The sequence below is a fragment of the Solea solea genome, chromosome 2 (genome assembly GCF_958295425.1).
Source record: "Solea solea chromosome 2, fSolSol10.1, whole genome shotgun sequence".
Lineage (NCBI taxonomy): Eukaryota > Metazoa > Chordata > Actinopteri > Pleuronectiformes > Soleidae > Solea > Solea solea.
In genome coordinates, this window is record NC_081135.1 from 16,034,864 (window position 1) to 16,062,537 (window position 27,674).

Genomic DNA, 27,674 nt, shown 5'->3' on the forward strand with positions numbered 1-27,674 from the left:
TTGGAACTGCGTTTTCCTTTCTATTATTTTGTTTAATTCAAGTTTTAATTTTCTTATATTATTCAGCAGGTTCTCATCTTGGGATGCAGCATAGGCAGTCTCTAATGTTTTTATTTTATGTTGTAGTTCTAATTCCAGTAGGTTTTCTTTCTTCTTTTTAAATGAGGAGTATGAGATTATTCTACCCCTCATAACTGCTTTTGCTGCCTCCCAGAGGACATCTGGTTGTGTTCCTGGCAGGTCGTTTGTTTCTAGAAAAATTAACCACTCTTTTTCAAAGTATTTGATGAAATTTGGATCATCTAGTAATGATGTATTAAATCTCCAGTTTCTGATTGGTGGTGTGATGGCCTTATTAGTTATCTTTAGTGAAACTGGTGCATGGTCACTAATGGTGATAGGGTGAATCAAAGTGTCTGTGACGTCTGATAGAATTGAGCTGTTGGTGAGAAAGAAGCTAATTCTAGAGTAGGAATTGTGTACAGGTGAGAAGAAGGTGTATTCTTTATCAGCTGGATGACAGGAGCGCCAAGCATCTCAAAGACCATAATCACTCATGTATTGTTTAAGTGTTTCTGTTGATTGCCAGTTCCGTGTTGTTCCTGCCTTACTGAGCCTATTAAGTTCTGGGTTGAGTACCATGTTGAAGTCCCCTCCTATTATCAGTGTTGTGTCTAAGTGAGTGGACAGTGAGGAGAAGAAAGTGTGAAAAAAGGAGGGGTCATCAACATTAGGACCATATATGTTAGATATACAGAAGTTTGTATTATTGATTAATTAGTGAAGTATTATAAATCTACCTTCTGGGTCTATCATAGTGTTCTTATGTATGAAGTTTAATTTTCTATTGATCATGATGGCGACTCCTCTCTGTCTAGAGTTGTAGCTTGCTGTGTATATGTGGGGAAATTGTGATGAGGTGAGCTGGCAATCTGACTTAGCTAGGTGAGTCTCTTGTAGTAAGACAATGTCCGCTTGGAGACTATTTAGGTGGTTGAGGACTTTATGTTTTTTATGTTTCGAGCCAATTCCACGCACATTCCAAGTGACAAGCCTGAGTGTATTCATCTTATTAACCATATTTACTTATCTAGTGTAGCCTGAACAAAGTTTTAAGATCATTTGAGGCGAGAAATTAGTAATTTAGAATTCAAACATGTGGTTTGTGTATTTAGATATGACGTATTTATAGTTTGGCAGCGACGTTTGTCGGAGGTGATCAGCTCCGCCTCTGCGGACGCTCTACGCTCACAGTGCCCGGCACAGAGCAGCGTTCCTCAGCCTGTCCTGATGAAATGATCCGCTGGCTCAGACGTCGCTGTCATCATCTACCGCTTTATCCTCCACCAGAGGGTCGCGGGGGGTGCTGTGCCAATCTCAGCTTCCAACCGGGGCTTGAACCCGGGTCTTCTCGCTGCAAGGCGAGAGTGCTAACCACTACACCACCGTGTGATCCTACATGCTTGGTGTGATCGATAAATTTGTTGTTAACGTGTTATTTTGTTTTTAATGTAAACATTTTGACCTTACAATTTGAAAGTTTGTATATTATTAATGTTTTATTTATTTTAACTTTGAATTTTAGATTTATATTACAGTCGCACAGTCATTGTATCTGTATTTAAATATAATATGTACATATATGTATGTATATATATATATACTGTATATATATATATACTGTATATTTATATATATATACATGGTTTATATATATATATATATATATATACACTACTCTACACTGCTGTAATATATCTATTTCCACATTGTACTCTATATTTTAATAAAAGTAAATTAATAAATTAAGTTAAATATTAAAAATGTTAAAATAATAACTATATATATGCATTTATTCAAAGTATTTCATATGTTCATTTATCAACACTGTAGGTGGCGGTAATGAGGCTTAAGCACTTGGCGCCACCCGCCATTCAAACAGTAGAACATGGAATTAGGCCGCTGTTCCAAGAGATCCATGGATGGATCATACTCGTGTACTCCCGTGCTTGGTGAGTATGTACTCCAGTCGTACTTCTCAAGTACGCAAGTACATACTTGCGTACTTGAGTATTGAGAAAGGGCCGATATTTGTTACGCGACTTTCTTGAAGGCGGAACTACGGACAGACAGTGCTGGCTCCCACCCGGAGTCATTACGGTGCAACGCAGTAGGACTTTCGGACGCAGCTGAAAGATGTGGCTGCAGGCTGTGTTGTTGCCTTGTGTCAGACTATATTTGTGCGGCGTAAAAGTTCTTCTCTATCAGCTGTTCAACAGAGCTTTTGCTTTACCAGGTCAGGTTAATTGATTCTATTTATCACATTAATAATTGTGTTTGTTTATTTGATTTGCATTTGTGCTACTTGTATTCTTCTGTCTCATGTTACTTACCTTACATGTTCATACCATACCTTACAAAATTGGGAGTATTTGGACGAGTTTGAAATGTATCTGTCAAAACAATTATATATTATGACTGTGATTAAATATAAAATAATGATCTCACATAAAACATGTTTAAATTGTCTATACTGTATATAGTGGAGCAAATTGTTGTATTGTTTGTCTTCCAGATTTTCTTTGCATATATTTAATACTCATATTTTCTTACCTTATTTCTATTTCTATCATGTTGTGATGTTTGCCTGCTGTAACACTGCAGATATAGTACTTCATGATACTTATGAAATCATGAACTACTAATAAAAATATATAAAATATTATAAAATAGACTTGTTGTCAAACTCTTGACCCTGGACAGTACAGGTCCACTTCAAGCACTGCTTCGTGGACTTCTACATTCTTCCATTGAGCGCATTGCTTCCTAACAGTAAAGCTGCACACCAGCCAGCAGCACTGCCCCAGCAACTGGGATGTACTGTAACACCCCCCACAACTGCTGACTTCCTTTGTGGCTTTTGCATTTGTGTTTTGCTTTTGCATTCACATTGTCACTTTTGCATTTGTGTTGAGTCTTCTGGGCTGTCCACCTAAGTCCGGGCTCTGCAACCTGCAGCCCTCTGCAGTGGCTCCTTGTAGCTTTGGGGGAAAAGGAACTACATAATGGCTGTTGTTATTCTATTTTAATTTTTTCTTTCACTGGAACACCTCTTGTTGCAGAGATCCATATTATCTTGTCTACTAAAATATGCATCATCACAACCCATTATGTATGTCCACATTCACTGGCGTAAATAAGCACAATCTTAAAATTGAAATGGCCAGCATAGGTGATAATGAGATATAGATGTCCAAGTTCAAAAGCCAGATAGCTGATCTTGAATATGTTGCCCAACAGAGGGTCATTCATGCTTCAGAGCACAAATGGAACAAAACCTCTGCAAACTTAAGAGATCTTGTGTTTGAAACTTGAATGCCATGCCTGGCACTTGTGAGAACATGAAGTATGAATTTGAAGTCCATTTTAGATCCACATTTCAGTTTCAATACTAATACTAATTTACATAAAAAAGATTGACCCCACAGTAGTTACATTGATGCACTTTTCATTTAATATGACCACACAGTGCAAATCTACACTATAGCCATAGGTGATAATTAAAATCTTAACATAAAAATACCTGTTGAAGTCCAAAGTCCATTCATCCTACAGTCGCCTACAGACATTTTAAACAAGGCAATCAGAGATGGCAGACTTCTCCCCATTCATGCAACAAGCCTCTGTCGGCCTATGTAACACATTCTGTGGCGCAACGGTTGAGCGTCTGACTCCAGATCAGAAGGTTGTGTTATGGTCAAAATTCTAAAAAAGTTATTCTAAATTCTAACATGCCTCTGTTGCTCATATTGCAAGCAATTGACAGAGCTACCAAAAACAATTAATGTCTGAGGCATGTGCAAGCGCCTGTCAACTTGATGTGTATAATATATGTAAGATATTCTAGAGGAATCAACTCCAGTAATATCTTACACCAACCATTAACAGAGGGGCTCTTATCATTAATCTACGGTAACAATATATTTTTCTGAGCAGCAAAGGTTAGAATGTTGTATAACCTTTTGCCAGAATTAGTAATTATATTTCTACTTGGGATACCTAAAATCAAACACATTAGATCCATTTCTAAATCCAAACCAAATATCTTTTCAATTTCAATGTCAGACCAATATTTCTGTAATTTATGACATGACCATAGACAATGAGTTAAGGTACCTATTTTTGTCTTACATTTAAGACACAAAAGAGAAAGTGCCGGGTTGAAGGAATGCCTGTGATTAGGAGATTATGTTCTGATATCCAGTATTATCAACTGGATTGCTTTTGCCCGAGCACAGATAGAAATCTTTTTAGCATAACTCCAAATATCCTCCCATGTCTCATCATCAATACCGACTGACAATTCCTTCTCCCAGACACCCTTGATCTTCCGTGTATCAGTAGTGGAAGTACAAGCTAATACTTTATAGCAGACTAATAGACTCCTTCCCTGGAGGTTGAAACAGCACTTTCTCAATAGCAGAAATCTTAGGGTGTTCAATAAGGGTTGTACTCTTAATAATATAATGCCTTATCTGTAACAAATGGAAAAACATTGTTTTGAAAGTTGGTACTTCTCCATCAATTGTTCAAATGACATTAAACCGTTATCTAAAAACAAATCTCCCAGTTTGGTTATGCCTTTGTTATGCCATTGCCGGAAAAATTAATCCATCGTTCCTGGTGTAAAATCAAGATTATTTATCGGAATAAACATGGAAGTCAATTTGAGCCTCCCTAGACGACGTGCAGATCGCCAAGCTTTCAGAGCATTTATTGTTATTGGATTTGTACAGTTATCTTCTATGTTCTTAAAGTTCTTAAAAAATAACAAATCCTGTAACTTACATTTTGACAAAGATGATTCAATGTTTAGCCAAATAGAAGATGTCTCACCCTTGAACCACTCAGACATAAATCTCAAATGAGCACTTAGCTGGTAAATATTAACATTCGGCAAATCCAAGCCACCCATAGAACTTTTTAATCTAGGTATGCGTTTACTCCAAATAAAATAACTGAGCCAGCTAATTAAATATTTTAAGGCCCTATTTAAAAACAGTACAGGAATCATTTGAATGGGATAAAGTAACCTAGGTAACACAGTCATTTTAATCAGGGCTACTCTACCTAACCAAGAAACAGGGAGTGAGTTCCAACGTTCTAGATCTTGTTTTACGTTCCTAAAAACAAAACCAGAGGGCGACCATTTGAAAGGATCAGGCATTGTGGTAAGACTACCCAAGGGCATAGCCTCTGATTTGTTAAAGTTAATCCTATATCCAGAAAATGCACTAAATACATCAATCACCGGGAGGACAGGGGGACAACCCTGTCTTGTACCTCTATGTGTAGAGCTAAGTGTAAAGCATTTTGATCTTAACCCATTAGTTAAAACTGCAGTTTGAGGGTCACTATACAGAATTCTAACCCATTTTATAAAATTATTACCAAGTCCAAATTTTCCTAATGTGTAAAATAAGAATGACCTTTCCACTCGGTCTTGTGCTTTCTCCGCGTCCAGAAAAAGCACAAGAGATTTATGTTCAAAGACCTGGATAACATTAAAAAGACATCTAATATTATTAGCTGAATTCCTGCCCTTTATAACACCAGTCTGGTCCTCCTTAATTAAGGTGGGCAAAATGTCCTCTAAACGAGTGGCTAGGATTTTAGAAAGCAACTTCAAAGTCAGTTTTATTGTCAATTTCTGCAATACATACACAGACATATTCAGGAATTAAAATTTCTTGACTCTCGGTCTCCCTGACAACACAGAGTAACAGATAAACACTGATAACACATATCTTAATATAAGAATATTAAAAGTATTAAAAATATTGAAAAAGAAAAAATATATAGAATTTGCACATAAATAGTATTATTTATGTGCAAAAGTAGCAAAGCAGTAAACAGTAAACTATAAATATAAAATATAAATACAAAAACCAGAGACAGTGGAATACAGTGAGTGAGGTAGAATGGCTGTGCAAATTGAGCAGTATGTAAACAAGCCACCAAGCCACTCACTTGTTTCTCCAAACTTGTGACCTTGGCCCGTAAAGACCCTGTTGTGGTCTCTATGCTAGCAAATCTGTCTTCCACCTCTTCGACTCGGGTGCCTAGAATTTGGGTTGTTTGGTCTCTTATAGCCTCAAGCACCGTGTTTCTTTTAGCGTTGATGGCTTTGGTGATGTTTTCAGATAGTTTATCCATTGCTTGGAAAATATCTGTGTCAGTGCTGCTGCTGTTAGCATCCCCACATTCAGCCATTTCCACAGTAGTAGCCTCCTCGCCAGGCTCCATGAGCTTCACCTTCTGCTTCGTTCTGGGCATGTTGTCAGCTATTTAAGAAATAATTGTTCAGGCTCATTACAGAGTCGCTCCTAACGTTAAAAATGTCCTTTTGCAATTCAAATGTGTACAATAATCGGATAATTGAAAAATATCGCTGGAGCCTCTTGGAACTACGTGCTTCCTCTACGACGCCATCAGACCACCCCCCTCACTTTATTTGAGCAAAGCGTTATGCTGGAGAAATGATTTTTAAAAAGTGTTTTTAATTATGGCCTGTTGAGGCATCTGCTTCATTTCTTTTGCACTTTTAGTTTACAAAGGCTCTAACTGGCAGTTTTGCCTGTTAATGAATGCAATTTTGTTTACATACATTTTATTCATTGTTTTGGTTGTGTGTGGTTTTTATTCCAGTGCATATTTTGTTAACAGAGATTGTGAGTCCATTTTATATATTATTTTTGGTAGTTTTGTTCATTTATTGTGGAAATTTAAAATGTCTTCCAGTTCCATTGTTAAATATTCTTTAGAAATAAAAGTTTATTGATCTTGGAAAAGGTGTACCTGCATTATTATGCCATTATCATTGTATTAGATGAAGATCGACGACAATATTATCTTTTATTGCAATAATTTCTGGGACAATTTATTGTCCAGCGAAGTTTGTTATCGTGACAGGCCTAGCTGCACACACTGGATTATATAGTGGTAAGTAGTATCCATTTGTGTTAAATCATGTGATGGTTTAGTGAAAAATCCCCTAATGCTGATTGAAAGAACTGATTGTGCCTCCAGATGGTGAAATGGATTATACGCTTTCAATCTGTCAAAGAATGAATGGCATTGAAAGGGTAGTAAGGAGATTTCTCAAATAGGCCTCGTGGCTATGACCGCATCACATCAGTACTGATATTCAGCACAACAGTACAATGTAGAGTCTGATATTGTTTTTATACCCGTTATACAAATGCTATTTTATAATTGACATTTACAAGCTACAAGATTACAAGTGAAGATATGTTTTATTGAATTGACTGAAGGGTTCTAACAGACTTGTTGGAACATCCTGATAATAATGAGTTGCAGTAATCCAATCTAGATGTAACAAAAGCATGAACTAGTTTTTCACCGTACTTTAAGGACAGAAGGTTCCGCTGGTGGAAGAAGGCTATTCTGGAAATTAGTTTTATGTGTAAATCAAATGACATGTCCTGGTCAAAAATAACTCCAGGTTACCTCACAGTGGAACTGGAAGCCACAGGGATGTCATCTAAAGTGACAATGTGGTCAGAAAGTTTTTCTCTGAGGTGTTTAGGGCTGAGTATAATGACCTCAGTTTTGTCTGAGTTTAAAAGAAAGTTTCAGATCATCCAGGATTTAATTTCTGAGACAGGATCTTGACTGGGTAAGATGCCGTCTTCATTTGTGTAGCGCACTTTATGATGTTTATTTGAATAGGCAATGTATTAACTTGAAAGACAAAATGCAATTCACAAATACACATGAAAAATAAAAATTTTGCCGATCAGTATAGCAAAACAGAATTAGTCAACACTGCCTTAATTTCGCTCATTTTCCACTCTGAGGGCCCTGTGTCGCTGGTGCATGCTGTTTTTGCACGCATGATGTCATATTGATGCGCCACCTCAAACAAACATGCCATTGCATCACCAGTATGGGTCTTTCTTTCCATAGACAATGCGACTGCAGCGTGCAATAGATGTCAGGCTGAAGTTCTGAGAGAAGGCACAAAGAGTACACCGTTCAACAGCTCTAACCTAATTAGCCACTTGAAGTTTCATCGTGGAAACAAATACATATGTATGGAAGGAATACAAGGACGTTAAAGCTGCTGCAGCTAATGCTACTGCACCACCGGGTAGCAGAAAGCGTCTGCAGCCGGTCTTCTGCCTTTCGATCAGGGATTTGAAAAAACTAAAACCTTTGATAGAGACGACCCAAGGACCAAAGCATTTAACAGGGAAATTGCAGAATTCACGGCGCTGGAAGATCAGCCATTCTCTGTCGTTGAAGACCTGGACAGCTACTACATCTTTTGGAGCTGTGTTATAAAGTTTCAAGCCACCACTACTTTGAAGAAACATGCTTACCATAACTGTAAAATGTGCTACACATTTGAACAACACTTGTTCATACTCTGATTAATAACAACATACAGGACATCAGTTTAATGACAGAAATTTGGACGAGTGACGTTAGTCCAGTGAGTATGTTAAGTTTGACGGTGCAGTGGCTGGAAGAAGACTAATCATCATGCAAAAGATAACAAACCAGTGGACCCTAATTGAAATACATGTTGTCTATCCTCGATCCGTGTGAACAACTGTAAAGATATAAGCAAAGCTACAGCCTGTTAAACGAGGCCGCTCCAACAGACCATGCAGTGAAAACTTTGGTCACATCGATGCAGAGCCCCTGTATTATCTTGCAACAATCTTGGATGCGAGATATAAGGAACGTTACTTCACCTCTGCATCCAAACAAGAGGGAACAGCTACGGGAGAAGATGGAGACCAGGCCGGGGGGCCATGACGGACAGGGTAAGATATGTCAGTATGTTAAATATGCCGTCTGTGTAAAAGGTTATGCCATTTATAAAAGTTTGTGGTAGCTAAGAATGAATGTAATTGTAATTAGTGCATTATGTTGCTGTGAAGGTGAAATGAGCCTAAAAATGGAAATTAACTGGATAGATGAACTGAATGAAATTAAATTAGGAGAAAGTTTTACTCGTTAATCACACTTATTATGGACATTCTGATACTGATTTCTTGTGGCATTTAAAAACCTTTGCCCCTGCTACTTTTTAACCCTGATCAGGTGCCACAGATGAGCCACAGGCAAAGAGACCCAGGCCAGATGGGAACACCAATTCTCTGCTGGGAAGGCAGCTTCTTGCTTTTATTCAAGAAAAATCTCCCCTTGATCCACCCACAATTAAAAAATAGACAGTAGATGGATTGATCCTCGAGAAGGAACTAAAGTTAAGAGAAAAACTATTTGTGTAACAATCCAAGAGCTAATAAAATGTTTGTAAAGGTTCTTTTGTAAGGAAATGTCTACTTAACCAGGCTTGCTGTGGATTAGGGAGACCTTGTTTATTTGGGTTAAAATTAAAAAAAATTTTTTTTTTCTCATGGAACACAAGGCTTTTGTTAGAAGCCTTTATTTTGTATTGACAGTGATGCACTTAATTGTTGCAGTTTTCATTCTGTAAAATCTCTTTTATTGACTTATGTAGCTGAGTGAAACAATAAATGTTTTTTTTTATGGATTAACTTCTTGTTTTGGTTATTATTACATTATTAGAGTCATCTTTACACACTCCATCTTACAGTATATTGGTATCGGTTATCAGCCCAATCACTTCTGATAAATCGGCATATCGGTTATCGGCAAAAAGTTAAATATCGTGCATAGTCCATAGTAGAGATTACTCAGATAAGATTTCAGAGAGCGTTGATAGACACTCTGAAGGGTTGGAAACTCAGGTGGACAATAAATAGTAAATATCAAAACTGGTTTGGTCCATAAAATGTCAGAAAAACTTAAAAAATGTTGATCGGTGTTCATCAAACCTGGAAATGATGACGTTCTCAAATGTCTTGTTTTGTCCACAAACCAAAATGATTCACTTTTAATGATTTCTTTGTTTTCCAGAACAAAGAAATTAAGAAAATACTCACATTTAAGAAGCTTAAACAATCGGAAATCTTGTTTTAATCATGTAAAAAGCTTCGAACCGATTAATCGATTATCAAAATAGTTGTCGATTTATTTAGTAATCAGTTAATAATTGATTCATCGATTAATTGTTTCAGCTCTAATCATGAGTCTGCCCAACTTCTTTGGCACATGCGCTGTGTGAGCAACTCCATAGGAATGAACGGAGCCAAAAGGGGCGGGGCTCTATCCAGTTCTTACAATACATCCATGACAAAGCCTTACTCAGTCGCAAGTACCCATTCTTACGACACACAACGAGTGAATGCTCACGGTATAATTTCCGGGTCACTCGCAGCAATTGGGACATTCCCTTTTCGTAAGAACTGTGGCATTTGTAAATTTGTTTCAGAAAATGTAAATTTGTTTCAAGTTTTGTAAATTTGTTTCTGTATTTGTAAATTTGTTTCGAGTTTGTTAATTTGTTTCTGTATTTGTAATACTGGTTTGCACTTCCAGGCCACAATGAACATTTGGGTATAATACTAATATTGTTGCATCCTGAATATATACTTACCTAAATGTATATTTGCAAATACAGGGTATGTCAACTCCTGGATGTCTGAATTTACTCTATGGGTTGATTGAAGTATATATTGATCTATGCATCTGAAGGCTCTTTTGAATTTTAATTTTCAGTAATGATGGGAGTAGTGGTCTGCATTGTTACCTTTTATTTTTTAGAATTAGACTGTCTATGGGGCTATTCCCTTGTCAGTTGTTTCCACAAAAGGTTCTATCATATTGATACTGACTTAAGCTCTCTCTCCTCCACAGCTTTACTCAAGCAAAATGGAAAGGTTGCCATTGTAACAGGTGGATCCAGAGGAATGGGTTTTGAGACAGCAAAACACCTGGCAAGCCTTGGCATGCATGTTGTCATAGGTAGGCCACTGAATGTACATATGCCCTTTTTCTCTCAGCAGTTTGATCTTTTTGTACTGGCTGCACCTGCTTTCTCATCTTATCTCATTCATACACTTTTAATTGAAACAATTGCTATTTTCTTTGTTTGTTTTATTCATTGTAATAAATTAAGCAAATATAATAAGTGATGCACTATTATTACATCAAATCCAGCTCTTATTCAAGAGACTGAATGCACAGAAAACATTTTAACGCACTCTATTGTCCCTTTTTTTCTGGCTTTTAAATGTTTGGCTTTTATGAGCATTGGCCACAATTGCTTTTATTCTTCTGTTGATGCACACTGTGAGATGAAATAAGGCCTCTTTAAATTATGTCAAGAGATCAGCTAAGCAAGCAGCTCCCGTTCAGTTATCAACATAAACCCCAAATTCCTCATAAAGATCTTCAGAAGTAAAATAAAAGGTGGGACAAGAGCAAGAAGACAAAGACAAAGCAGTTTTGACCTAAAAAATGGCACATATCCATATCACAATTCATCAAACACCTGCTGAAAACGGATCTGTCGCTTCCACCGGACACGGTTTTGGATGTTCAGTAAGCACACCGAGCTCTATTGCCCAAACCGGGAGCAAAAAATCCTGCAGTCAGTGGTGGTGAATTTGCTCAAACAGTCACCCAAAGACATGGTGCTATCAGGATAAACAGCTTTTTTTCTGTCACAACTATGATAGTGATTCTGAAAAGGAAATGATAAAAAAAAAAAAAAGACAGGTGGAGGTGCCGGTATGGAGCTGAGGTACAATGGAGCTGGAGGATCTGCTGCAGAGAGCATCGACTTGGCAACAAGTGGAGACTGAAATTAAACAACATCTAAAGGAACCAAGGAAGATAAAGTAACAAAACAAGGAAGATGAAGGGAAATGTGGGAAAAACTGAATTAATATTTCCAACTTACTTCTTTGTCAGATTCTGATCGGTGGATGTTGTAGTGTTAATTAGTGATTCATTAGACGATCTGGGTCTCACAGGGGCCCCTCGATTAAAACGGACATACCCCTAAACCCACAAAGATGCTGTGGAAGTAAGTACTTAGTTTTGGACTTGAGTTATTGTTGGTTGCTGTGGTTGCAGTGGGGTAAACGGAAAGCAAAATATTTAATATTTACAATAATCGGATAAATAATATTACTCTGGTGTCAATGAATAACAATGTGATAAATAACCCAATTAAGAGAAGCAAAGCAATACTAAAAATGAGCAAGATGAATGCCAGTATCAAATATCTACAGGAAACACATCTATCTCGGGAAGAACATGAACAATTTAAGAAATTTGGCTTTAGAAACACATGATATAGTGCGTACGAGAGAAGTCGTAAAAGAAGAGTAGCAATAATTTCAATATAAAGAAATCAGAGACCATGAAGGGCGTTATATTATTGTAAGAGGGAAATTACAGCAAGAATTGGTCCCATTAGTTAATCTATATAATCACTCCTGAGAGTGATAAACAACTTGTTAAGAATTTACTCATAACCGTTGCATCCAAATCTGAAGGAACTGTGGTGTATGCAGGGGATTATAATATAGTACTTTATCCCAGGATCAACACAATAAGCACAAGAAACAAGACACACTTGACAAATATAATGAACACATTTATGAATGAATGGTGTGTCTGGAGGGAATAAAGAATATACCCATGACACACATTCAAGAATTGATCATGTGATTATGAATAAGAGGGACCTTCATAAATTAAAGGAATATTTTACCGTTTTAAAGATAAATGTCTATTAAAACTGGGTCATCTGTGTAGAACAAATGTGAAACAATTTTTGACATGCAACTCCCAGAATGCACTGCGCTCGCTGCCCTGCTAGAGTCTTGCTTTCACAAGTTTCACTTCTGACTGAGTGAAGCAGACAGCGCTAGTTGTGTAAACACACAAATCCCTGTGAGGAATTAGTTGGCGAATACATTACAGACCTGTAAATTACTCAGGTTTTTTTTCTATGGTGCTAGATTGTACCGGGATGTGCAGTTAAAACAAGGAAAGGACAAGCAGTTAGTTTCCATCATTTGCCGGTCAGAAATTCAGGGTGGTGCAAGCTTGATGCCTGAAGGCTAAGCTAAGCTAGGCTAAGCTTGTCTGGAGTTTTGGAGAAGACAATAAAGACATGGAAAAGCTAGAAACTCATTTGTACCATTGAATATGATAGCAAACATTTTCCTTTGTGAATAATAAAGCATTTTTTTTATTACCCTGCATTCATGTGTACACATGAACAATAAAGACTCGTGGAAGGAGGCTGAATAGTTACTGATTTTGCTGTTGTATACTACACAAGTTAGATTTACACAATAAAAATGATGCAGTTGTCATCAGTAACTGTAGCTCTAATTATGAAGTGTATTTCAACCTTTATATATGAATTAAAATTTTTATTGATAATAATAAGAAAAAGAAAAATCATCATTGTGAGCAGCAACAGTCTCTTCATAGACACAGTACTGCTTTTCAGGAGCTGTGTATCTTCTTTTGATGCCCTGAACAACAAAGGCCATCAGCCGGCTTCTAGTTTTCACCAAAATGCACAAGTAGGTCCAGCTGCAGACCCGCAGACCACTCAACGACACACCCCTCCACTCAACGAAACACCCCTTTACTCAACGAAACACCCCCTCACACTCAACGAAACACCCCCTCACACTACACGACACTGATTGGGTCTCAAGAGACTGCGTCTGAAACGTGATGACGTTTACTAACGTGATGACGTTTACTAAAGTGATAACATCTTCTTTTATTGAAACTTTATTTACACACGCGTATTTCACAGACACTTGTTGACAAGAGACTTTTATCCCGGTGTGCGACAGGAATAGAGAAGAATAAATACTCGTGTTGACTTTCATGAACACAGAAATGTACTTTCTGTGAAATTTGTGAATAATTAATGTCACTTGGTAAAGTATGAAATGTTATAGCCAAACTGCTAAAATATATAAATGCCTATTGGAAAAGTTCTTTGAACATCACGTTTACACAATATAGTATCACGTTTTTGTGATATAATTATCACGATTATGTGATATAATTATCACGTCAATACAATATAGTATCACATTTATGTGATATAATTATCACGTTTATACAATATAATATCACGTTTATGTGATATAATTATCACGTCTATACAATATAATATCATGTTTGTGATATAATTATCACGTTTATACAATATAATATCACGTTTATGTGATATAATTATCACGTTTATGTGATATAATATCACGTTTATGTGATATAATTATCACGTTTATACAATATATTATCACGTTTGTGATATAATTATCACGTTTATACAATATAGTATCACGTTTTTGTGATATAATTATCACGTTTATACAATATACTATCACGTTTATACAATATAGTATCACAAATTCCACTGTGAACACACTTCTGTACAATGTAACGTTTTGAATAATTTCATTTGTTTTTGCAAACTTTCAACATCATGGCAACCTGTCTGTTACAAAAAGGTGTGTTTATTATAGGCCTACTAGGGTTAATACCCCAGGTACATTTTTGGGCATGGATGTAGTGTGCAGTACCCTTAAAAGATCTTGACACTGCAAAAATTCCAATTCTCCTGTCAACACACACAGAGTTAAGGTGGTGATCTGCTGGTATGTCCAATGATTTCACCTTGTGTTGCCTTTCAATGTGTGTTTTGAGATTTTTTCTAAGCACTGTTTTGCTACAAAAACCGCATGTTGTTTTAGACTGCTTTGCCAACAATATTTTTTTTCGATGGGCTGCTGCTGGGGCTGCTGGGGTCACTGTGGATGGTGGAGTTGCTGTGGATGGTGGAGTGACCCTAGATGCTAGGGTCACTGTGGATTGTGGATGCTGTCTTGCAGCAGGTTATGAAATGCTTGATGAAATATTGTTTGGTCGCAATGATTGTTGTGCAAAACCAACAGTGGTAGTTGCTGCTTTTCACACAGTCAAGGTGGCATCTGTTTACACTGTATCCTAAAAGACGGATAGGAAAATTGATTCAGACGTTTCAAGAAACACACAAAACAATATTTCTTTAAACCCCGTCTGAGAGGCAAATTGTTACATTACTTCTGAGAACAATCATTATTATCAGGGGCATCTATAAAAATGCAGGAATCTTTAAAACTTTTTCTCAATATCTCAATTCTCAACAAGAGTGAAAATAAAATACACATTGACTTAAGATTCTACACACATGAAGTACAGTACACTTAAATGAAATGGCTCCAGCATTAGTTTACTTTACTTTACTTATTTTGAGTTTCTGATACTCAAATGGATGAGTTGAATAGTTTGATGGTCACAGTTATCCATGGTCAGGACAAACAGAAATAACATCACATTTAATAATACATAAGGCTCATGGGGAAATGAAGGCCTTTCAGCGTTGAAATTAAAAAATATTTGATAATGTAGGACTTACCACCGTACTCCACCATTGACCTTTGGTGTCCCTGCAGATGAGCCACAAGCTTTGCATAGCTCCCCTTTTTTGTGCAGATCAGTGTCCGAGTCGCATCTTCTCAGCTCAGGATCTGCTCTTTCACTGAACGTAGTGTTGCTCTATAAGAGAAAATGTAAAATAAAATAGTATTTTGTATTTTTAACATGGGAACATTTTTAATCCAGAATCAAGTAGTAATGAACTGGACTGCATTTGCCTTTAAGACTTTCCCTGTTCTAAAATATATGCAGGCTAACTGAAATAAACAAAAATCAAATGACACTGTTGACCGTGATTCAACAGAACTTCTAATTTCTAAACATGAAAAATATTATTCATCATCAAATCTTTTATCTTAAAAATTGTAGTCACACGTTTTCAAATGAGCAAAGCTGTGTGCAACTTCTCGGAGTCATTTAAAGATTAAAAAACAGATAAATACTAATATATAGAGATCATATAGTTTATCTTATACATTTCTTGGTTGAAAATGAGACAATGTTATATTGTCAATGTTATAACCTGTACATATAAATAAAAGAAAAAAAGAAAAAAAAGGGAGAAAATCGCTGCGTCTTGCTTGCTGTTACAATCGCTATCGTTACAGCATGCAGACATTACTGGTTAATAAACCGCACTTAATTGATTTAATGGATACAAATAATGACGATTCATCCAGTGTTCAATATTAAAATGTTTTTTTCTTACCTTTTCCGCTGTCATTTTCCCGTGTTTTTCCCATGTTACTTTTTCGGGTTCTCTCTCTTCATACTCAGTCAACGTAAACGTCATCACGTTTCAGACTCAGTCTCTTGAGACCCAATCAGAGTGTCGTGTAGTGTGAGGGGGTGTTTCGTTGAGTAAAGGGGTGTTTCGTTGAGTGGTCTGCGGGTCTGCAGCTAGACCCTTCTCAAAATGCAAGTCTTTTCCCTTTGCAGTCGTTCTCAGTTTACACTGCAGAGCAAGAGCCGGTTAGCGTAACTGTTATCAAAGATGGTGGACACCATGTTGTGGCAGCCCTAGTGCTGCCATGTGGGTTGTGGTGTGTTTGTGTGTCTCTCTCTGCACTTCACTCCTCCAGGTGATTACCCCTCCTCCAATCAGCAGCTGTTTCCATTCTGTAAGTAAGAGAGAGAGAGGAGGACTGAGGCAGTGGACATCAGTGGTGAAACTGTGAGGCTGTACTTTTTGTTCTCCGGCTTCCTCCCACAGTCCAAAACATGCAATATGGTGGTTAGGTCAATTGGACACGCTAAATTGACCATAAGTGTGAGAGTGAATGGTTGTTTGTCTCTCTATCTGGCCCTGTGATGGACTGACAAACTGTCCAGTGTGTGTGACCCCGCCTATTGCCCTATGTCAGCTGAGATAGAGACGAAGCAGTAAAAAATGGATGGATGGATATTTTGTGACCACATGTTCAGTCATTTATGTTAATATGCCCTTATATGCAGTCATCAAAATTCTCAATGGTGAGATTATATACCAACGACGGTTTTGTATAGACAAAAATGACAGTAAGAGGATTTGAATTAATTTGTTATTGGTTATCTTTTAGTTATCCCAGACTTCAGTAGGATTTGGACATCTGCTGACCAATTTCCTTTGATCTTCATCATCCCCAGCTGGGAACGAGAGTGAAGAGGGTTCTGCAGCTGCCAGGAAGATTAATGAACAAGGCAATGAGGGAAAAGGTAATGAACATTCTACAGTATCTCCCTCTTTCCCTCTGTAAGCTGTTTACATCTCCATAGCAGTTTCAAATTGGATGACAGAGATTTATAGAATGTGTATAGGTATATATTGTGCATTTGGTCAGAAAGGAAAACAATTGTTTTTATGTAAAGTAGTTTTTAATAGTTTAATAGTTTTTTTGAAGTGTGCTTGTACAAGGTACTCTCGGTCAGTTACTGAAGACTAAACTGAAGGCAGAAAGACCTGCAAACAAGCAGCAACTGAAGGTAGCTGCGTTAAAGGTCTGGCAAAGCATATCCAGGGAGGAAAATCAGCATTTGGTGATGTCCATGGGTTTCAGACTTCAAAAGGGTTTTCAACCAAGTATTAAAACAAGCCTTATATTTATCATGACTTGAGTTTGTCCTATTATTTTTGGAGCCCCTGAAAATGGACAATAATGTCCAATAATTCCTTTAGTTTCAATAGGGTAAAAATGCTTGTCATTCCTTAACTGTTAATGCAAATCTTCTGTTCAATCCCTCAAATTAGATACCACACTTTATTCACATCTTGATTGTTTCATTTAAAATTCATTGTGGTGGTATACAGAGGCAAAATGACAAAATATGTATTGTCCAAATATGAATGTACCAAACTGTACGTAGAAACTTCTTGTGTTCTGTATTGCATTCATTGTATCTATTTTGTCATGCCCCTAGAGCAGGGGTGGGCAATTATTTTCCACAAGGGGCCACATGAGAAACAAAAAATATCGTTGAGGGCCGAGCCAAATTTGAATTCATTTTAATTTAATTGTATCACTTTCATCTAAAAAAAAAGCAGTAAATTGTATTGTTTTGGTGTAAATTAGGCAGCATACAAACACACAATAAACACAATTACTAACCAACTCTATTGAAAATATCAAATGACTACACTATATAATGAATACTATTATACTATACTACTGTGGTGTGGTGTGGTGTAGTGCAGTGAATATACACCCACACACACACACACGCAGAGCGCACCTGCACGCTTACACACTAATGCTGCAATCACACCGTACGAGTTTACATACGAGTGACGGTGCTTCACTGGTTAGATAATGAACAGGGAGGGAGATAATGATAACTCCTGAACTTAAACCGAGACACTTGTAGAAGAAAAGTACTACGGACCTCGTTCTTAACGTTGTCTTCTATATAGGCTGCCTCCGACTCCTTTGCGCGCTCGTCATCAGATAAGTTCTTATATTTCTCTTCGTGTTTGGTCACGTAGTAGCGATTCAGATTGTAATCCTTAAACACAGCAACTTGTGTACCACAAACGACTTGTGTACACGGCGTTACCTTTGACGCCTGTAAAGAAATATTTAGCAGTCCATGTCTTGTTGAAAATGCACCATTCGGAATTTACTTTTCTTTTTTTAACGCGAGTCGACATTTTTAGGGGGCCAGGGGTAACTGGCTAGCGTCACCTGTTGCTGTGCAGACAGACGCAGATACGTGTGTCCATACGTCAGGCTTTTCAAAATAAAAGCAACACAGTTGTAGTGCATGCTCAGCATAAATACTCCGTCTGTGTTTATGACTGACATACCGCGGGCCGGACAGGGACGCTTAAAGGGCCGTATGTGGCCCGCGGGCCGTAAAATGCCCAGGTCTGCCCTAGAGGCATGTTGCAAAAGTATGTTGCACATTCTCACCTAAACATACCTTTGATGCCTGCTGTTTTAATTACTCTTTGTTTCAGTCTCTTACTACACCAAGAAGAAGGCACAAGCCGATTCACGTTGTTGCATTTTTAATGTCTCTAGCAATTAAGTTGTCATCAAATGCACAATATTATTTCCCAAAAGGGTTTCAATATGAGGTTCCTGTTACATTTTTAAAAGTGACAGTTGACATTTGAAGTGATGTATGATGAAATGACACAAAGTCACCACTAACTGTGCCATGTCAGCATGTTGATTTTGTTTCACCACTATTGGCTAACATATTTTTTTTCACAGCTGAATATGTCTTTCTGGACCTGACTTCATTGAAATCAGTGCGGCAGTTTGTTCATGCATTCCAAGACAGAGGTCTATCCCTCCATGTTCTGGTTAACAATGGTAGGCTATTAAGTTGTAAACTGTAAATATTTGATACTGGTACTGTCATTTCTGTGTTTCATGATTGAAAAGATCAAGCTATTCTAGCTAAAACCAAACCTCTTACACTTCTGGTTGTCTCATTAAGCTGGGACCATGCTGGTTTCTGAGAAACAGACAGAGGATGGCTTTGAACTCCACTTTGGTCTCAACTATCTGGGCCATTTCCTGCTAACCAACATGCTGCTCGACCTGCTGAAGAGGTCAGGAAAACATGGCTGCTGCTCTAGAATCGTCAATATGTCCTCTGCAACACACTTTTCTGGAGTACTGGACATAAGTGACTTAAACAGGAGGTAAGAGGAAAGTCTATGTTCTTGCCTCTTTGTTTATTCTTGGCCGCTTATAGTCCTCCTGTTTAAGGGATAGATCAGGTTTTTTGAAGTGTGTTATAAGAGCATTAACACACAAGCTTGTGCTTCCCTGTTGCTAGGGGTGTGCGATACTGTAAAATTTGAAATGTATCCAATACCGGCCAGTATCATCTGTATTGATACTTTTTACTTATCAAAAAGTGGGGGCTGTCCACGGGTTGTTCTACAGTGCAGGCTACAGGGTGGGTTTGTTTATGTATTCAACACATGCCTCATTGTAATGCAGAGGAAGAATTATTGTTTTGATTGATATAACCCATTTCAAAACACAGCTAAAACCTGTTCACAAACTTATGCTAATTTATGCAACTCACCCTATGGCACCTCACAATAATCCAGTAATCAAAAAATATCATATTATTATAGTTAGTCTCTTTCTTACTTCTAGCTCTTATTTGTACCCAAATGTTTAAATGCACTTATTGTAAGTCGCTTTGGATAAAAGCGTCTGCTAAATGACATGTAATGTAATGTAATGTAAAGTTAGAAATACACTTTGCGAACATGAAATCTGCACACAATTGTTACTGGAAAAAATATTTGTTCCAAAACCTATACTCTTTTTTTCCTTCAGTCTAGTGTCTTAAGTCATAGTAAACCACACAACCTTAAATTTCAACTAACTCTAACCCTTTAAACACCATGTACATGTAACTGTCTCACCCAGTTCCCACCTCCTACACAGTTGTTTCTGTTTCTGTTAATGACTGTGTTTCAACCTACCTATGAAAATGATGATTACACATGTTTGGTATAATTGGTTAATCATACACCTATATCCTAAATCTCTCACTATGCAAGTGTACCTTGCCATTTTCAAGGCACAACACATTGTCCTCCATCCTTCTCAATCTAACATTGTGAGTTATGTATACATAATAGCCTGTGTGGTTCCCCACCTGTCATTGGACCGGGTGGGCAGAGTTGCAGATGGACCGAACAGGGATTGGTGCAGCCACAGAACCTCCAGTAGTCCCACTTCGAAACGGAAGACGACAAGAAACCGCCTCCCAGTCCACATGAAATGCTGAGTGGCATTTGTTTGTAAATCTGTTTTCTACAAGGACAGAGGTCTTAGTTTAGAAAAATAACAGTCTAGATCAGTGACATGTGGAGAGGTTCATGACTGGGGAGACACTCGCCTGATGTGCAAATATATGAACCCCGAAATAGAAGCTTATATTTAAATGTTGACCTTAATTGAAACATTTAGTTGTTTTAATTATGCTTTAATCAATTCCATACTGTTCAACAATATGACAGCAAGAAAAATAAAACGCTATTTATTAATATAATATCATTTTCTTTGGCTGATCTCTCTTTTTTTTTAATTAAAATTGTTTGTGTAGGGTTATCCTAAAGGAGGAGTTTGTTAGGAATGTCCTGGAAGTGAAAAGAGTGTCAGGTAGACTGATGAGTCTGAAGCTTGAAATTGAAGGTGTGATGTTAAATGTTATTAGTGGCTATGCCCCACAGGTGGGATGTGAATTAGAGGAGAAGGAAACATTCTGGAGTGAGTTAGATGAAGTGATGCAGAATATCCCCAGAGGTGAGAGAGTGGTAATTGGTGCAGACTTCAATGGACATGTTGGTGCAGGAAATAGAGGTGATGAAGAAGTGATGGGCAGGGTAACTTATAAGAGTGGAGGTAGGAGCACACAGGTAGACTACATCTTGTATAGACAATGTAATCTGAAGGAGATCAGTGACTGCAAAGTAGTGGTGGGTGAGAGTGTAGCAAGTCAGCATAGGATGGTGGTTTGCAGGATGAATCTGGGGACAAGAAAGACGAAGAGGACAAAGTGGTGGAAGCTGAAAAGAGAGGACTGTTCTGTGGCTTTCAGGGAGGAGTTGAGAATGAATCTGGGTGGTCAGGGAGAGCTCCCAGATGACTGGACTACAGCTAATGTAATTAGGGAGACAGGTAGGAGAGTACTTGGTGTGTCGTCTGGAAGGAAAGTAGATAAGGAGACTTGGTGGTGGAATGGGGAAGTGCAGGAGTGTATAAAGAGAAAGAGGTTAGCCAGGAAAAAGTGGGACACTGAGGAGACTGAAGAGAGCAGACAGGAGTACAGGGAGATGCAGCACAAGGTAAAGGTAGAGGTGGCAAAGGCCAAACAAAGGGCATATGATGACTTGTATACTAGGTTGGAAAGTAAGGAGGGAGAGAATGATTTATACAGGTTGGCAAAACAGAGAGATAGAGATGGGAAAGACGTCCAGCAGGTTCTGGTGATTAAGGATAGAGAGGGACATGTGTTGACAGGTGCCACAGAAGTAATGGGAAGATGGAAAGAGTACTTTGAAGAGCTAATGAATGAGGAAAATGAAAGAGAACAAAGGGTAGAAGAGGTGACTACTATGAACCATGAAGTAGCAGAGATTAGTAAAGCTGAAATTAGGGGGGCACTGAAGAGGATGAAGAATGGAAAGGCAGTTGGTCCTGATGATATACCTGTGGAAGTATGGAAGTGTCTTGGAGAGGAGGCAGTAGAGTTTCTGGTTAGACTATTCAACAGGATCTTAGAGAGTGAGGGGATGCCTGAGGAATGGAGAAGAAGTGTGATGGTGCCCATTTTTAAGAATAAGGGAGATGTTCAGAATTGCAGTAACTATAGAGGAATAAAGTTGATGAGCCATACAATGAAGTTATGGGAAAGAGTAGTGGAAACTAGACTGAGAGCAGAAGTCAGCATTTGTGAGCAACAGTATGGTTTCATGCCTAGAAAGAGTACTACAGATGCTGTATTTGCTTTAAGAATGCTGGTAGAGAAATACAGAGAAGCTCAGAGGGAGCTGCATTGACAGGGTGCCGAGAGAGGAACTATGGTACTGTATGAGGAAGTCTGGAGTGGCAGGGAAGTATGTTAGACTGGTGCAGGACATGTATGCCAACTGTGAGACAGCGGTGAGGTGTGACAGAGAAGTTCAAGGTGGAGGTGGGACTACATCAGGGTTCGGCTCTGAGTCCCTTCTTGTTTGCGGTGGTGATGGACAGACTGACAGATGAGGTTAGACAGGAATCTCCATGGACTGTGATGTTTGCAGATGACATTGTGATCTGTGGTGAGAGCAGAGACCAGGTGGAGGAAAAGCTCGAGAGGTGGAGATATGCTCTAGAAAGGAGAGGAATGAAGGTTAGTCGCAGCAAGACAGAATATATGTGTGTGAATGAGAGGAACCCAAGTGGAACCATGAGGCTACAGGGAGTGGAGATAAAGAAGGTGGAGGATTTTAAGTATTTAGGGTCAACAGTCCAGAGCAATGGAGATTGTGGAAAGAGGTGAAGAAACGTGTTCAAGCTGGTTGGAATGGGTGGAGAAAAGTGTCAGGGGTAATGTGTGATAAAAGAGTATCAGTCAGAATGAAAGGAAAGATATACAAGACAGTGGTGAGACCAGCGTTGCTGTATGGTCTAGAGACAGTGGCACTGAGGAAAAGACAGGAAGCAGAGCTGGAGGTAGCAGAGATGTTGAGGTTCTCTTTGGGAGTGACAAAGATGGATAGGATCAGGAATGAGTCAATCAGAGGAACAGCATATGTTAGATGTTTTGGAGATAAGGTCAGAGAGGCCAGAATGAGATGGTTTGGTCATGTACAGAGGAGGGATAGTGAGTATATTGGTAGAAGGATGCTGGGGTTGGAACTGCCAGACAGGAGGTCCAGAGGAAGACCAAAGAGAAGGTTTATGTATGTAGTGAAAGAGGACATGAAGTTAGTTGGTGTGAGAGAGATGGGAGAGAACAGAGTGAGATGGAGGAGGTTGATTCGCTGTGGCGACCCCTGAAGGGAGCAGCCGAAAGGAAAAGAAGAAGAAGAAGATTACATGTCATTTAGCAGACGCTTTTATCCAAAGCGACTTACAAGGGAATTGAGTACAATCACCCAGGGGTAGAGTTGAACTTGCCACCATGATGTCTTTTGCACACAGTACCGGTCTTAATCAGTGAGCCACTCCACCCTGTATATATATTGTAAGTCCATGTGCCTAATCCTTCTGCAAGAATATCTCCGTCACTGTTTACCCATTGTGCCTATGGGGCTCAGCACTACCCTCTATCAGTGCGGCATGGCACATTCGGCCTCACCCTGTGCATTTTCACTGCGCATTTATGGCCGATCAGAAAGACTAAATAGGTCACACACACATAATCAAACATGTATATTGGCGATATAAAGAGAGGCAGCAATGGGCATGCGCCAACTGCCTGCCAACTGTCAGTGTTTGTGGCACAGTGAGGCACAGTTCATCGCTGTCTCACCTCACCGTTCTCCCGTGTATTTGAACAGGAAATGTGTAAATTCAGCGATTTTGACCATAAAAATGTTGAAATCATACAGAACACTAATTTATAGAGCAGTCAAGTGGACAATTTAATTTTCTTTTATCATTGTTAGTATTTTACTTGTTATGATGACAAGGGAGGCCTCCCCTGACCTCACGTCACTGGTCTAGATACACTAGGTGTAGGTATGCTGTAAGTTTTTGTTATATTTGCTCAAATTAAATAGATAATTCAGTGGGTTTTTTCATTGACTGATAAGTTTGTTTTGTTTGAACAGCATCCACCGCCCATTTTGGTTGTTTGCCACCTTATTTCCAGCACTCTTTGTGAAATAAATTCTTTCTTTAAAACATCTTGGTTTTTATGTTGCTTCCTATCGACCCCTAACGAGCTGGGACGTAACACTAGGCAAGACAGTTAACCTCAAGTTGCTCCTAGTTGCTGTGCCAGCTGGTTATCGAAGGGTGTGCATAGCTTGTGGTAGAATAAAGTTGGATGGATACTGGAAACCAGAGAAATCAAGTTTACGCCTATATACTTGTCATTACGGTAGCCCTCAGGACCTCCGTGGAATGACCACAAACAAGATTCACCAGCATGTCACACATTTGTGATGTCAGCTTCTCAGTACTGTAATTCCTAAACAGTTGAATAACTGCCAAATATACAGTTGTTGTGTATCTGCTCCTGGTCTCTCTCTCTCTTCTGTCTCTACCTCATCTCCCTCTTGTCCTTTCTCTCTCCCCTTTCTGTCCCCCACCTCTCTCTCTCCTCTGTCGCCCATTTTCCTTTCACCCCAAGCGGTCGAGGCAGATGGCTGCACATCTCTGAGCCTGGTTCTGTCAGAGATTTCTTCATGTTAAGAGGGAGTTTTTTCTCTCCACTGATGCCTAGTGCTTGCTCATTGTGTGAACTGTTGGGTTTCTCTGATCTCCTTGATGTTTATGTACAGTGCCTTGAGATAATGTACTGTATGTTATGATTAAATAAAATTGAATTGAATTGAATCTTGGAGAAAGGGGCAAAAAGGGCAGAAGCACTCACTCATTAAATATAAAATCACTAATCAACAATAAGCCTAAATTAACCTCACCCCAACCCTTCTATCTTTCTCTAGGATCTGCTACAGTTCCCATGGTGCCTACTCTCAAAGCAAGTTGGCTCTGGTCCTCTTCACCTACTACCTGCAAGAGTGCATGACAGCAGGCGGTTTTTCAGTTACAGTCAACGCTGTGGATCCTGGTATGGTAGATACAGCTTTGTATGACAACCTGTGGAGCCTCGCACAGGTGCTGAAGAGACCAGTGGCCAAGATGTTGTTCAGGGTACATTTTTTTCTAGCATGATTTGCTTTGTAGTTAGGGTTTGAGCTTGCACTACGGTTGGTAAACAATATTGTTTGTTTTTAACTTTCATAAATATGATGTTATGGTCAGTGGCGGTTACCAGGAATTCAATTCAGGCTCAGTTGCATTTGATGACCAATCCAGTGATACCAGTGAACTCTGAAGTTTAATTATAAAATGTATTTTTCAAGATATTATGAGAGACAAAAAACAGAAGTTATCTAGTGCCAATGATGCAGACCTGCTCAGGCTTACACAGGGGTGCCATTTACCCTTTTGCAAGTCTATGTACAGTCAAAATATTTTTGGAGACATTATTTTTTATCCTTTCTCAAAGAACGTGCAGGGACAGACAGAGGTGTTGTTGTAACCTCGGGCTTCCAGAAAAACTGAAACTGGAGACCAAGGTAGGCACTGTAAAAGAAAAATGGCTGGGCAAAACAAAGACGAATGACAACAGCCCACTTATCATTGAACTACAAAACTTCAGTGACAAACAAAGGAATCTTGCAATGGTATGAGTTAAAGCTCATTAACCAGGGCAGCAGGATTTACATGGAAAAACATTAGGACTAGCTAACTGCTTGGGGGTTTGGGGTCCTGAAGGATTTGGTCCTGGGTTTTACAGGAAAGTTACAATGATTTTAGTTGCCATCTCAATGTGGAACATAAAATTGCCTTGTATGCAGATTATATCTTCTGTTTTTATCATTTATTATGGTTATCTTAGCAGTCTTGAGAGAATTAACTGATAAATCTGTCTACACAATTAATTTTAGTAAATCCAAAGCCATGCCAAACGGGAAACGGACAAGAACAAAAATTGAAGACAATTTTACTCTAAGATGGTCACTTTCTGTTTTCACACATCTAGAAATAAAAATATCCTACTTTTAAAAGATCTATGGAAACAATTTTTTTTACCCCCAATTTGGAGGATTGCAGTAGTTTCAGCACCTTGCCCCAATTTTACAGATCTTTATGTATCCACGCATTTAAACTCATGGCACACTAGTGTGCCACAGCATTGTGGCATTGCTGGCACTCATGGGAAAGTTAGAGCTGTCAGTACCTCATATAACCACATGAACTAACTAATAACACAAACCCCATGAGGATTTAAATAAAGATTTTAATGGGAGAGTTGTGTATTTCATTACTTCTCTTTTGTCCCCATCTCTATTTTGTTCTCAGACGCCAGCAGAAGGAGCATCCACGGCCATATACACTGCACTTGCTTCTGAGATGGAGGGGGTGGGGGGCTGTTACCTATATAATGGCCAGAAAATACAGTCCTCTGATATTTCATATGACTCTGAGCTACAAGTAGAGCTATGGAAGAAGAGCTGTGAGCTTGTGGGCCTTCAAGACGCCTGATTCATTCTGCTGTGACCCCCAAACAAAGGGTTGTTCCATTTACTTCAGTCATCTGAGAGGAAATGATTGTAATCTGTTCAAAATTAAATGTTCAGTTTTAGACAGTCCACATCTGCTTCAACAATTGTTTTATATATATATGTATATGTATATATATGTATATGTGTATATATATATAGATATATGTATGTGTATATACATACATATATATATATGTATATGCTGCTCTCTCTTACGCACTCACTCACTCTCTTACTAGCCATCTCTATCTTTTGCCCTATCCCCATCTCCAACAACACACCTAACTGCCCCATGTTTCATATTCAATGTTCATATTTCAATGTTCATCATTCAATGTTCGTCTTTGTAAAATAAGTTTTTTCTGTTTCAAACTATTCTTGTATTTTTAATTTTTTATCTTAGAACAAAGAGGAAAAACAGAAAAACTAACAATGCAACAAAATCAATGTTTCTGCCAATCATTGACCCATCTCAGGGCCTTGTAATAATAATAATAATGATAATCAAATATTCATTGAAATGTATTTTATGGGAATGATTGTAGTTGGTTTTTTTTTTTTGTCAATAAAAAAAAAAAAAACAGTTGAGTTGTGTATTTTCTGCCGGGTTGTTTCCAAAACACAAATAACTGAGGTTGTTGTAAATATGTATTTGAGCATGTACTGTAGATTACAGTGGCCTGGAAGTGCAAACCAGTATTACAAAACATGAAACAAATTTACAAATACAGAAACAAATTAACAAAACTTGAAACAAATTTACATTCTACGACTACCGGCATTTTTCCTTTACCGCCCAGAATGCATTGCGTGTTGGTCACATGGTCTGGCGAGCTCAATAAAAAGATCATGAGTCTGCACAACTTTTTTGACATATGCGCTGTGTGAGCAACTTCATAGGAATGAACGGAGCCAAAGGGAGGGGCTCTATCCAGTTCTTATAATACATCCATGACAAAACCTCACTCGGTCACAAGTATCCATTCTCACCAACACACATAAGTCTCCAACTGAG

General features: G+C 38.4%; 1 protein-coding gene and 1 long non-coding RNA gene across 3 annotated transcripts; one reads left to right on the forward strand and one right to left on the reverse strand.

Moving 5' to 3' along the window:
- Positions 1-1,929: 1,929 nt before the first annotated feature.
- dhrsx (dehydrogenase/reductase (SDR family) X-linked) lies at positions 1,930-27,205 on the forward strand. Of its 2 annotated transcripts, none has more exons than XM_058622992.1 (7): positions 1,930-2,012; positions 10,816-10,923; positions 17,050-17,118; positions 19,116-19,217; positions 19,345-19,552; positions 25,034-25,241; positions 26,457-27,205. In XM_058622992.1, the coding sequence occupies exons 1-7, from the start codon at positions 1,949-1,951 to the stop codon at positions 26,637-26,639; spliced, it is 942 nt and encodes a 313-aa protein (XP_058478975.1). In that variant the 5' UTR covers positions 1,930-1,948; the 3' UTR covers positions 26,640-27,205. The 2 variants fall into 2 exon arrangements, with proteins under 2 accessions (XP_058478975.1, XP_058478974.1); XM_058622991.1 differs by lacking the exon at positions 1,930-2,012 and adding an exon at positions 2,035-2,296.
- Positions 14,318-16,373, reverse strand: LOC131455392 (uncharacterized). Its single transcript, XR_009239801.1, has 3 exons — positions 16,133-16,373; positions 15,404-15,543; positions 14,318-14,952 (listed from the first exon to the last, which is right to left on the reverse strand). It is a non-coding gene; the product is annotated as an uncharacterized LOC131455392 (long non-coding RNA).
- Positions 27,206-27,674: the final 469 nt, after the last annotated feature.